The sequence below is a fragment of the Lycium barbarum genome, chromosome 12, assembly GCF_019175385.1.
Source record: "Lycium barbarum isolate Lr01 chromosome 12, ASM1917538v2, whole genome shotgun sequence".
NCBI classification, from domain to species: Eukaryota; Viridiplantae; Streptophyta; class Magnoliopsida; order Solanales; family Solanaceae; genus Lycium; species Lycium barbarum.
The window spans coordinates 69,965,052-69,977,346 of record NC_083348.1 but is presented as its reverse complement, the minus strand read 5'-3'; the positions used below and the strand labels follow the sequence as shown (position 1 = coordinate 69,977,346).

Here is a 12,295-nt window from a genome sequence, read left to right as displayed (position 1 = left end):
CTCTCTTATGTTGGGGCAATACAAGAACGAGGAAGTTAGCATAACTGTTACAGGCCACAGCTTGGGTTCAGCATTAGCCACACTATGCGCTATTGACATAGTTGTCAACCAAGTCAATAAGGAGTTCCCATTGACGGCATTTATATTTGGTTGCCCACGAGTCGGAGAAGAGAATTTCAAGAAAGCTTATGAGAAATTGAAAAATCTTCAAATATTGCGCATTTGTAATGCCCCTGATCATATTTTGGAGATGCCAGACCACGGACTCGTCGATGGGTCTGCAAATGACTGGAGAGTGTATGAACAAGTTGGCTCTGAACTTTCAATTGACACTACCAAGTCGAAGTATTTTAAGAAAGACGTAAATGGTCATATTCTGGAGGTTTATTTGCATGGAATTGCTGGAACACAAGGACCAAAAGGAGAGTTTAATTTTGGAGATAAATCGGGAAGAACTATTGTAACGTTTGGTTCTCAGAGAAGAACATAAGAGAGGAAAAAAACCCTAGCTTACGATGGTGAAGAAGAAGCATGGTTTGGTTCTTTTAATTTTAGGACCCATTTAATTAAATTGCTGACATGGCCTCTTATGTGGCATTTTAATGGGACACAGTGGACAAGCTTGACCCAAGCCATTGGCCACGGTGGACAGGAGTTAAAAATGGGGGCAAATATTTCAACTATTGTAACGGTAGGGGTATAAGTGGGCTGATAGTATAACGGGGGTAAATATGAATCTTTTTCCAAAGTAGAGGGGTAAATCAGGCCCTTTTCCCTTTTTTTAAAATACTTTTTAGTTATGCACCGAATCGATTTTTTAGATAATTTTGAATATAATAAGGTTTCCAAGTTTTGACATATTTTCAATGCTAACAAGTATAAATTAATATAGTTCAAGTTACATGCTATGGTTAAATTACATCATTTTAAATACATGTAGACAATAAAAAATTACTTAAATTATTTTGATCAAGTCACTTCAATAATGTTAGAAGTTAATTGACAAGATGTTTGATAATAAAATTATTTGATCTCCTGATACTTAAATACTAATATTTACAAATTAATACTAATCATTAATTAGTAATATACTACAGTTAAATTATGAAAATTATTTTTGTAACTCCCTCCAATTTAAGTGCGCTTACTTTTCTTTTGGAATTAAAAGTGTGCTTCTGTTTAATTTAGTAAGTTTTCAATTCAAACATCTTACAAGATAAGTTTAAGACTACAAGATTAAAATTTACACACATCTTTCTTATAAAATCACAAGATCCAAAAGTCTCTCTTTATTACTTATTTATGTGCGTAGTCAAATTAAGACACTCAAAATTAAAATGGATGAAGTGTTGGATTTGTACCGGCCAATCGGTCATCGTATCTAATGAAATGTAATATTCAGTCTAAATAAATATAATATCATTAACCTTTACATGGGATGAATATTTTAACTACATCTACTACAAATAAATTTAAAATATAAAATCCCCAAGTAATTCCCTAGGTAATAAAATCCCCAGATAAATTCTCAAGAAAAAATCCCCAGCTAAATCGTTGAAAACAATCCCCAAGTAATTCCCTAGGTAACAAAATCTCCAGGTAAATCTCCAAGAAATAATCCCCAGGTAAAATCGCAGAAACAAAATCCCCAAGTAATTCCCTAGGTAACAAAATCCCCAAATAATTCCTCAAGAAAAAATTCCTACTAAAATCGCAGCAACAAAATCCCCAAGTAATTCCTTGGGTAATAAAATCCCCAGGTAAATCTCCAAGAAATAATCTCCAGGTAAATTCACAAGTATTGCTACATGGGGAACTTCTTGCGAATTCACAAAGGAAATGAAATTTTCATAGTTTTGATCTTTTACCTACGGAATTACCTACGAAATGGTACTTGGGGATTATTTTCCTCAAATAATTCCCCATGTAAAATTTTGGCGCTAAATGGCGCCAAATTTATTTGCAGATTTACCTGGGAAAATTATATCTACAGGTAAATATAATAGAGTTTAGGAATTTTTAGATTTCTACATGAAAATCCGCAGGAATTATCTGCGGAAAAAATCCCCAGGTAAAATCCCCATGTAATTCGAGTTTTTCTGGTAGTGAAAGGAAGAACCTTCAGTGTTAAAGAATCTCATTTTTTTTTAAGTAATTGAATGAAATGGGTCAAGAAGATAATAGATGTTGAAGATTCAATCAATGAATCAGAAAAAGAGCAACTATCGGGAATAATTAAAACATTCTTCTTTGAAAACTCTATTGCTGCCACTTCCGACATTTGAATACCAGTTAAAAACTATATTTCCTTCATCTTGCGATTATCTTTGTCGAGGTTCTAACATAGCTGGACATAGGCACCTGTTATAATTCTTAGATCTGAAGCAGAGATTGAGTGGAAGGGGGAGAAGGGGAAGGGTGGCGGCTACGAAAAGGGCAAAGGAAGGGTGGCCGTTGTGAAAAGGTCAAGGGAAGAATGGGCTTTTAAATTTTCAGATTTGGTATGATTTGTAATTAAGTTATTATGTTCTGTAAACCCATTTTAAACAATGTCTGAACCTTTTTCGTCATTTTAGCCAGATGACTTATAATATTTTCTTCCCAGATTTTCTGGCTTTAGTTTAGGTAACATTTTAATTTAATTTGGATTACCATTTGTCAGTTACTTCATAATAGTAGAAAATTGGTTGAGCTATAATATATCCTTCCATATATGTAGGCCATATTTTAGGTAATATTTCAATTTAATTTGTATTTGTATTTCTATTGTTCCATATTTCTTCCACGTAGAATGCCATTGCGACCCGTTTCATCTTGACTGTAAATAGCTATTTTTTCTAGACTAGACTAGACTAGATGATCTGCCACTTGTTTAACTACCCTAAACAATGATTTCTCGACTGTCAATAGCTATTTTTGCTAGATGATCCGCCACTCGATTAACTAGCCTAAACAATGATTAATGTTGACAATAGCATGTGAAATTTTTCAACGTCTGTGAAATTTCATAGATGATCTTGTTGAGTTTATAGTTGCTAGTCTCCTTATCTTTAAGCATTCTTACAAATTCAGAGATGCGTCAGAATTTGAAGCTTATGCGTTCGAGATTCTATTCTTTTTTAAATTATTATATTCTAAATTAATAATTTATATATATTCAATAAATTTTTTAAAATAAATAGTATAAAATTTGGGTCAAAGCTGTTGAGTTCAACCGAACCTATAAATCCTATTCTAGCTCCTCCCCTGCTTACTATTGATAGGGAATCAAATTTCAAAGTGAAATCCTTAAGTCCATTTTGTATACACCAGCAAACTTTAAAATTTTCAGTTGGTGCTTCTAGCACCAAAATATTACAATTGGCTATTGCATTGACTAAGGTGGGAAAAAGCCATAATAATGTCACCTTTGTCATCTCTTAAAACTCCACCCGAAACTGCTTTTCCATACATTTAGGGGCCGTTTGGTCTAGAAGTAAGTTGGGGAAGTAACGGAGATGTACATGTTGGCTAACTACTTAATGGGTATTACAAAATCCCCATTAAGACTGTAGTTTGGTACACTAACCCAAATACCTCAGTTAATTCTTGAACTTCCCTTTTCAACTCTTCCTCCGGTGATTTAAGATTAGGCCAAAGTACAACTCCTCAACAAATTTATGGCCTACGAGTGTTCGAAACACCTCAGTTATTCTTTTCCTACAGGAAGATGAAAACTTAATTTATGGGAACTAGAATAGCTTCTTGAATCCAAACGATACTTATCTTCCAACCCAGAACAATACAGGAATAAATAACTTCCAGTAAAGGAAAAATTCCAATTTGGTGGATCCAATATGATTTTAAGGGGAGATTCTTTTACTAGAAGTCACTCAATTTATAAACAAATAATGTATAAACACCATATGTGTGTGTATATATATATATATATATATATATATGTATATATAATGTATAATAGTGCATAAAGGGGTATATACACCTCTTATACACTGTTATACCGTGTCTTTGCGCTACCTTATGTGTTCATATATAATATATAAGTGTATATATATATATATATATATATATATATATATATATATATATATATATATATATATATATATATATATATATAATATATATATATATTATATTATATTATACAGAATCTCTACATATAACAGTGACAAGTAAAAAAACAAAATATTCAAACCAAAAAATCAAAATATTCGAAACAGAAGTTGAATTTTTTCTGAAATATTTCAAATGTGGAAGTAGTACAAAACAACTTGATTCATGAACTTATTACATGTGTAGTGATAGTGAGAGGAAAAAACACTATGCTTTTAAAGCTTATTCTAGAGGTTATATTTCAGACAAACAAAATATTTTCTGAAATATTTCAAATGTGGAAGAAGTAAAAAACAAATTAATTCATGAACTTATTACATGTGCAAGTGATAGTGAGAGGAAAAAACACTATGCTTTTAAAGCTTATTCTAGAGGTTTTATTTCAGCCAAACAAACTTCTTTGTGTGTGTTGTGGCATGCAATAGAGCCTAAGAAATTCATCTCCTCCTTGCAATTTACTTAAGAGCAGTTACGTGAAGTACTGATTTGAAAAAGTTTAAAAAGGGATTGGAAAATGGAAGGGACACGTGGGAAAGAGTAAAAATGAAAGTGGGGATTAAAGCTTTGTCAAAAAAGTAGACAATGTAGTAATAAAAGAAAAATTCGGCTAAAATCAATGAACTAGATGACTGACAGGTTAATTGGCAAAAGAGATGCCCAATTGACACTCAGTTTAATTTTCTCAAGTAAGTTATATGTCGGGATATGTTTCAATATACTCCCTCCAGTCCAAAATAATAAAGATTTTAGCTTTTAAAAATTGGTCCAAAATCATTGATGTTTCACAAAATCAAGAAAGTATTTAGTTCTCTTTTCTAAAATTTCCCTTGACACATTCTCATATCTCCATAATAATTATATCAACCTAAAAAGAAAAGAAAATAATAATTAAGGGTATCTTAATCAAAAATCCTCTTTAACTTTTAGGAGTTAGTGAATTCCTTAATCCATGTGCATAAGCTTAAAATCTCAATTATTTTGAGAATTTTTATGCTTGGCTTAGTTGTTGTTGTGCTCCAACCAAACGACCCCTTAATTCCTAGCTCCAACAAAGGTGATTTGCAAAATAAGATATTTCGGTACCACCAATTAAATTTTCACCTCGTTAGTAAATTATACAAAAAATAATCTTTTCGCTAGAATCGTGAGCAAAATTCTAGCCAGTACGTCGGTAGACTTGTCTTAACATCAAGTTATGATGATTATGAATATTTCTAGCTAAATCTTAGTGATTACCCTAACAGAATATCACAAACACAACATGTTACTTATGTATGGTGATCACCGGAATTATTGCCATTAATCGTGATGGATCGCCAGGATTTGTTCAACATTATACTTGTGGCTAAAAATTTTGGTGATCCCTCAAGATGAATGGCCGAATATTCTGGTGATCACCATAACATTTTGTGTAATGAATTCACCAACAGAAAGTGTCATGGTGATCATCCACAAAGACGGATGAATACATTAGTTGTCCTAAAGCCAAATCTTAAAAAGAGGCCTTAATTAGGGTTGTTTCCTAAGTAATCATTTGTCCTACTTTCATTTTGTTTACTTATTTTATGTAACGTTACTCTCTCTCTCTATATATATGGGAAACTTTTAAAATTTGTGATCCAAAATAAGCAAGAGATATTGAGATAAAGGGAGTAATTTGTAATTGTGCTGTGTGTTTCATCAACATGATTACAACGGAATTTTACGGTTAACACTATTATTTTTAAACTTCAAGATGCTCTCCTAGCTCATGTAGCTTATCAAAGGGTTTAGGAACTTTTCGTTACTACTCTTTTCCAATGTACCTAGCAAAAACTATTGGCCATACAACAAAGGCTAAACTTACTCAACAAACAATATTGGCAAGAGAAGAAAACAGAAATGATTAGAGGAAACAAACTGGTGGGTAGGTGAATCCTACAATGCAAACATCATCAGATCAAAGATAGAATAAGTTGCTCAGATCAAAGATAGAATAAGTTGCTCAGATCAAAGATAGAATAAGTTGCTTGGAACAAACATATCGTTATATATAGGGCTGACAATTTCAGCCCACATTTGTAAAATTAGCTCATTCCGGCCAAGCGGTTTATTCTATCTTTGATCTGATGATGTTTGCATTGTACCATTAGAGGAAACCAACGGTTAGGCGGGGGCGGCTAAGCATAAGGCCACAAAGGCCTTTGCCTTAGGCTCCCTAATCATGAAGGCCTCATCTTTTATTGGGATTGATTTTTTTTATCAAATAAGCATTTTAAAGGAAAATTATAATATTTTTAAAAGAATATTAGATTGGTTTAATTATGATACCAATGGTTGAGTATTATTTTTTATTACATAAATAGTATTTGGGTACAAGAAAATAATTTTTAGAGATGTTGTCTTGTGAAAATGCATTTCTATTTGTACTATTTTGACAACCAACTTACATTTTTACTTTTTAGCTATCTATCAGCTTGTTTACCATAGTAAAAATTGTATAACATATTTTCAATTGTTCTGTGCAAACACAAGAAGAAAAGAGAGCCGCATGAATTTCTTACTCTCCATGTCAACAATAAGAATAGAACCAACTAAGAACAACGTACATTGAAATTATTTTTCTTCATATTTTCAAGTATTGTAGCTACCATTCGAAGTAACGAGAAATTATTTTCCATCAAATTATTAACCTTTAAATCTTATAAAACTAGAAAAATATGTGTCTAATAAAAATATTACAATCGTAAAAAGGCCTCTGATCCCGCCAAAGTTTCGCTTTAGGCCACAAATATTGTTGAGCCGCCCCTGTGAGTAGGGAGGTGAATTCTACAATGCAAACATCATCAGATCAAAGATAGAATAAGTCGCTTGGAACAAGCATATCACTATATATAGGGTTGACAATTTCAGCCCATATTTGTAAAATCAATCCGTTCCAAGTGACTTATTCTATCTTTGGACATTTTTTTCGTGCGGATTGCCCTTCAAACGCACTGGTCTTTAATTTTGTCCCTCAAATCCTTAGTCTTTAATTATTTCCTTTTGCCTAAAAAAGTGGCCGAAAATACCCCAAGGTTCTGGGTTCGAACCCCGACTCAGAAAAAAAATCGCAAGGCAAGGTTTCGCAAAAGTTAGGCCTTATAAGACTAGTTATGCTGCATTATCAAGTTAGGCTCTATAAGGCATAACTTCAGTAGTTCTATAAGTTATGCCTAAGGCAATAGTTATGTCGGACAAGGGGTAAAGTTATGCCTTTGCATAGCTTCTATATAGAAACTATGCCTTACAATTTTTTTTACTCTGCTGGGATTCTATTGAAGTTAAGCCTTAAGGACTAACTTTTGCCCGAATAGACCTAATTTGCTACGAAAATCTGCATTGTGAATTTCTTTTTTATACTCTGTTGCGGTTTGAACCCAGAATCTTCAGGGATATTTTCAGCCACTTAAAGAGCCGAAAGGAAAAAAAAATAAAAACCAGCAATTTGAGGGCCAAAAATTAAAGATCACCCCCGAATAAGGGCATTTGAGCGAATAACCCATCTTTGAATAACTAAGCCCAACATAAAAACTCGCCATAAAATTACAGTACATTGTATAAATTGAGCGTAGGAATAATTCATTTCTGCATAAAAACCCTCAAAAGTAGGATGGATTTGGTCGGTCGTATAAATAATACTCACATTAAGTTATCTAAGAATTTATATATTATTTTATGCAAGATGGAAGGGTGAAAATCATTTACACCCCCCAACTTTGCTTTAAAAGTCAAACTCCCCCCTCAATTATGAACAATAGACATTATTTCCCCCTTATCCAATGTAATGACTATTTTACTCTTGATATTTTAAATTCTCCGTCTAAAAATACCTTTTCATATAATATTTTTTCCTAGGTATTTATAAATTTTAAATTTATTTAAGTTCATTTACAATATGAGTAAGAACAATACTTTTATAAATTTGTCACAAATATAGAGGATACACATGCATGTGTGTGTTTAATATTCACTTCTTTCTCTTTTCTATTGTCTATATAAACATTCGAATTGTGATTGTCATTAGTGGAATAGTTTTAAAATTATAATTAAATTTCATTTAAAATATAAATATATAATTTATGAATTTTTATAATTTTTTTTTATTTTTTATATTACCTATATTGAAATATATTCATAAAATTATTATTACCTTTTATTTGCACTTGTATAAATAGATATTAGAGTTTTGATTATTATCAATAAAATTAGTTTATAATTATGCTCATTTATTTTATTATGGAACATCATTAACTTATATAATCAATTATTATTTATCACTTTTCTTTTTTCGTCTCAAGAATAATATTTATATTTTTCATAGAAAAATTATTACATAGACTAAAAATATAAATAAAGTATCTATTGTATATTAAAGGAGTAGAAAAATGATTAATAATATAAGAGTAAAATAGGCATTTAAAAAAGTCAATTAAGATAAAAGGGGAAGAATGACTATTGTCAAAGTTTAGGGGGTTGATTTTTAAGGCAAAGTTGAGGGGTGTAAATGATTTTTACCCAAGATAGAATACCGAATAAGAATATGTGTATTAGCAATGTAGGGATTAAACTATTTAAAAGATAAAAAACATTTTAGAGTAATTAATTATGTATAACAGTTCCTTTATAATTAATCACAACATAACGGTACTCTCATTATTAATTACCGCATAATAATCCCTTGGTGATTATTAATCACGACATGAACAATCCCCGCATCAGTTACTTCTAGACCGATCCCTGAATGTATGGAAAAGCAGGTTTGGGTGGAGTTTTAAGAGATGATAAAGGTGATATTATTAAACCTTTCTCTCACCTTATTAGTCAATGCAATAGTAATGTCATGGTGGTAAAAGCACAAACTGCAAAATTTAAAGTTTATGACTAGTGTATACAAAATGGACTTAAGGATTTTACTTTGAAACTTGATTCCCTATCAATCATAAGCAGGGGAGGAGCTAGAATAGAATTTATGGGTTCGATTGAACCCAATAATTATGATTCAGATTTTGTATTTATCTTAAGAAATTTGAATTTATACAAGCTATTAATTTAAAATACAATAACTTAAAAAGACTAGAATTTCGAATGGATAAGCTTCAGACTCGGTCTCTGAATTTGTAAGATGCTTTTAGCTAAGGAGACTAGCAACTTCAAACTCAACAAGAGCATCTATGAAATTTCACTATATCAAACCAGGCTGATGTCAACATTAATCATTGTTTAGGCTAGTTAATCAAGTGGAGGATCATCTAGCAAAAATAGCTATTGACAGTCAATAAATCATTGTTTAGTGTAGTTAATCAAGTAGCGGATCATCTAGCAAAAATAGCTATTGACAGTGAAGAAATCATTATTTAGGATAGTTAAACAAGTGGCGGATCATCTAGTCTAGCAAAAAATAGCTATTTCAGTCAAGATAAAACGTGTCGCAATGGCATTCTACGTGGAAGAAATATGGAACAATAGAAATACAAATTAAATTGAAATATTACCTAAAATAAGGCCTACAAATATGGGAAGGATATATTGTACTTTAACCAATTTTCTACTATTATGAAGTAACTGCCAAATGGTAATCCAAATTAAATTAAAATGTTATCTAAAGCAAAGCCAGAAAATTTGGGAAGAATATATTATAAGTCAACTGGCTAAAAACGGCAAAAAAGGTTTACACATTAACTTACAGAAACAGCTATAGTTGAAGGTTTCTAACAAGCCATATATATAATTTAGCTAATTATGGATCGTAGCTACTAATTTCTTGACATAGGGTGTATTTCGATGTATTCAATAATAGCTACTTTTACACCTTATTTAATTCACTGTATTCAATTCTGCTGTATTTAAAAAAAACAAATTGATGTTTGGTTGTATTCAATTCATTGTATCCATTCCTAGCTACTTTTACACTGTATTCAATTCGATTGTATTCAAACAAAAAAACAAAAAAAATAAAGAGATATTCGTTTGTATTCAATTCACTGTGTTCATCATTCGTTGCTACTTTTACACTGTATTCAATTCCCAGTATTCAAATAAAAGAAATTCAAAAAAAATACAAGGCCCGGAAAAAATCTCCTTCTAAATACATAATATATAGGCAAAAATACAAACAAAAAAAACTGTATACATTCAAAAAGAAAAACACGCTCAAATCCGACCAGGTCTGAGAAATACAATTTGAAAATCCGACAAAACAAAAATATATTGTGTTTACACTTAAAATAGAGAAGACATACAATAATACACGGTATTTACACTAAATGTATTTTCCGGCGCTTCGGCGGAAAACTTCCCGTCGATTCTTCGGAACAAAAATAATGTCACAAGATAGATACCCACCCAGGATCTATCCTTTCATGCTATGTTTCATGGGGTGGAAGTGGTCGGAACTCAATGAATTTGATAAATAAAGTTCCGGTTTTCCTTGATTTTTCTAAGATCTACGGAGTTCTATGAAGAACTGAAAGAAATGGGCTGCGGATTCATGTAGAGGTGGCAAGAGAGAGAGATGGTGAAAATGTGGGACCATTTGGAGAACGTCGACCGGCGACGGTGATTGGTGGCAGCGGTAGAGAGGCTTTGGGAGAGAAGATGATTCTTAGGGTTGTGAGGGAGGAGGAAGAGATCTGAAAATTGTGTGTGGCTGGTAAATTTGCTTAAAATACAAATATAATAGCTATGAATTATAATACATACTAGATGTTAGTTATACCATGTAACTATTCCTTATTTAAAATGGGTTTCCAAATAAAATGAATTTCTATTGAGTTTATATCTAATATGGGGTTGAGTTTATATCTAATATGGGCTTTCATAGATCTTTGTGTGACTATATAAAATATAAAGTCTAAAGTTAAATTAATTTTGAATTTAAAAAGTGTCCTTTTTTGGACAAATTAAAAAGAAATACCTACTTTAGTTTTCGAGGTAAGTGTACATACTTAGCAGGCATTCGAACATAATTTTAGTTGAAATTTAATTTGGAAGTTGAAATTATGTTTGGACATGCATTTTAGTTGAAAAAAAAAGGTTAAAAGATTATGAATGAAAAAAGATTTCACTTAAAAATATGTCAAAACTTGAAAAACTTATCTTCAAATACAATGTTTGTCTTGATTGGTACTTAATTTTTTGTGGTATCGTATCGTTAAATTCATCATTATGTAACGATGAAAAGTCTCATTTTAAATAATCAGTGAGTTGGTGTGATAGCATAGTACCCCCCCCCCCCCCCCCACCCTCTTTTCTTTTCTCTTTTCTCATTTTGCCCTTGCTTGTTATTTAGTAATCTTATTTGATCTTTTACCCTATCATTTTATAATAACTCTACCATGTACCCTACTTTTCTTTATAATTATTTTTTAAATTATTAATGTATGGCATTATGTAACAAGAGAAACGTTGCAATCTATCCAAATCTTGTGTTCATCAAAATAACACAATCCAATACAATTCAATACGATATTATGAACAATATTTTCCCCTTTGTATTTACTAGTTCTACCTTTTATTTTGTTTACTGGCTTTAATTTTTTAATGTTACTCTCACCTAATATATCCTTTGTTCCACTCTTTATAATATTGTTACTATTTGGAGAGCTAAATGACTTTCTTTTATAACGCTTTAATTGTTAATTAATGTGACTTATAGTATACTTTTTCGTAATTTCTAAATATGAAAATTTTATTTGAAAAGATTTGAAGATTCTATGTTTAAACTCACATAGAATATTAGTTTATTTGACCCTTGTATTTCAAATTATAACACATAAAATAGAACGGATGGTATAAGGTAATTTATAATTGTGTGTTTCATCGATATGATTACAGCGTAATTTTACAATTAACACTGCTTATTTTCAACTTTAAGCTACTAACCTCCTATTTGGATGGTTGTTTCCCATGGTTTATTATTGTATTGTTTTCTGAAACCACGTGTCTTTTGCATTGTTCTTAAAATTATATTGTAGTACGTTGTAATTTGCTGGTTAAATAGTCATGAAAAATCTCAACTTTTTTAACCACAGATTTGGTGGTTTTTGCGTGATTGATTATTTCATTTTTCCATTACACCTCGAGTCCGGAGCCAAAATAACCCCAAAAAAAACCTTTTGAACCAAACTACCCCAACAAAAAAAAAGTTACAAAACTGCCT

The 12,295-nt window shown here is 31.2% G+C and overlaps 1 protein-coding gene across 1 annotated transcript; it reads left to right on the top strand.

The window, feature by feature from the left end:
- Positions 1-7: 7 nt before the first annotated feature.
- LOC132624396 (phospholipase A1-II 1-like) lies at positions 8-490 on the top strand. Its single transcript, XM_060339182.1, has one exon. It carries the CDS (start codon positions 8-10, stop codon positions 488-490), a length of 483 nt encoding a protein of 160 aa, XP_060195165.1.
- Positions 491-12,295: the final 11,805 nt, after the last annotated feature.

Bases quoted from the DNA above. Each gene is read 5' to 3' on its own strand.
- LOC132624396 (XM_060339182.1), top strand. From the start codon at position 8: ATGTTGGGGCAATACAAGAACGAGGAAGTTAGCATAACTGTTACAGGC.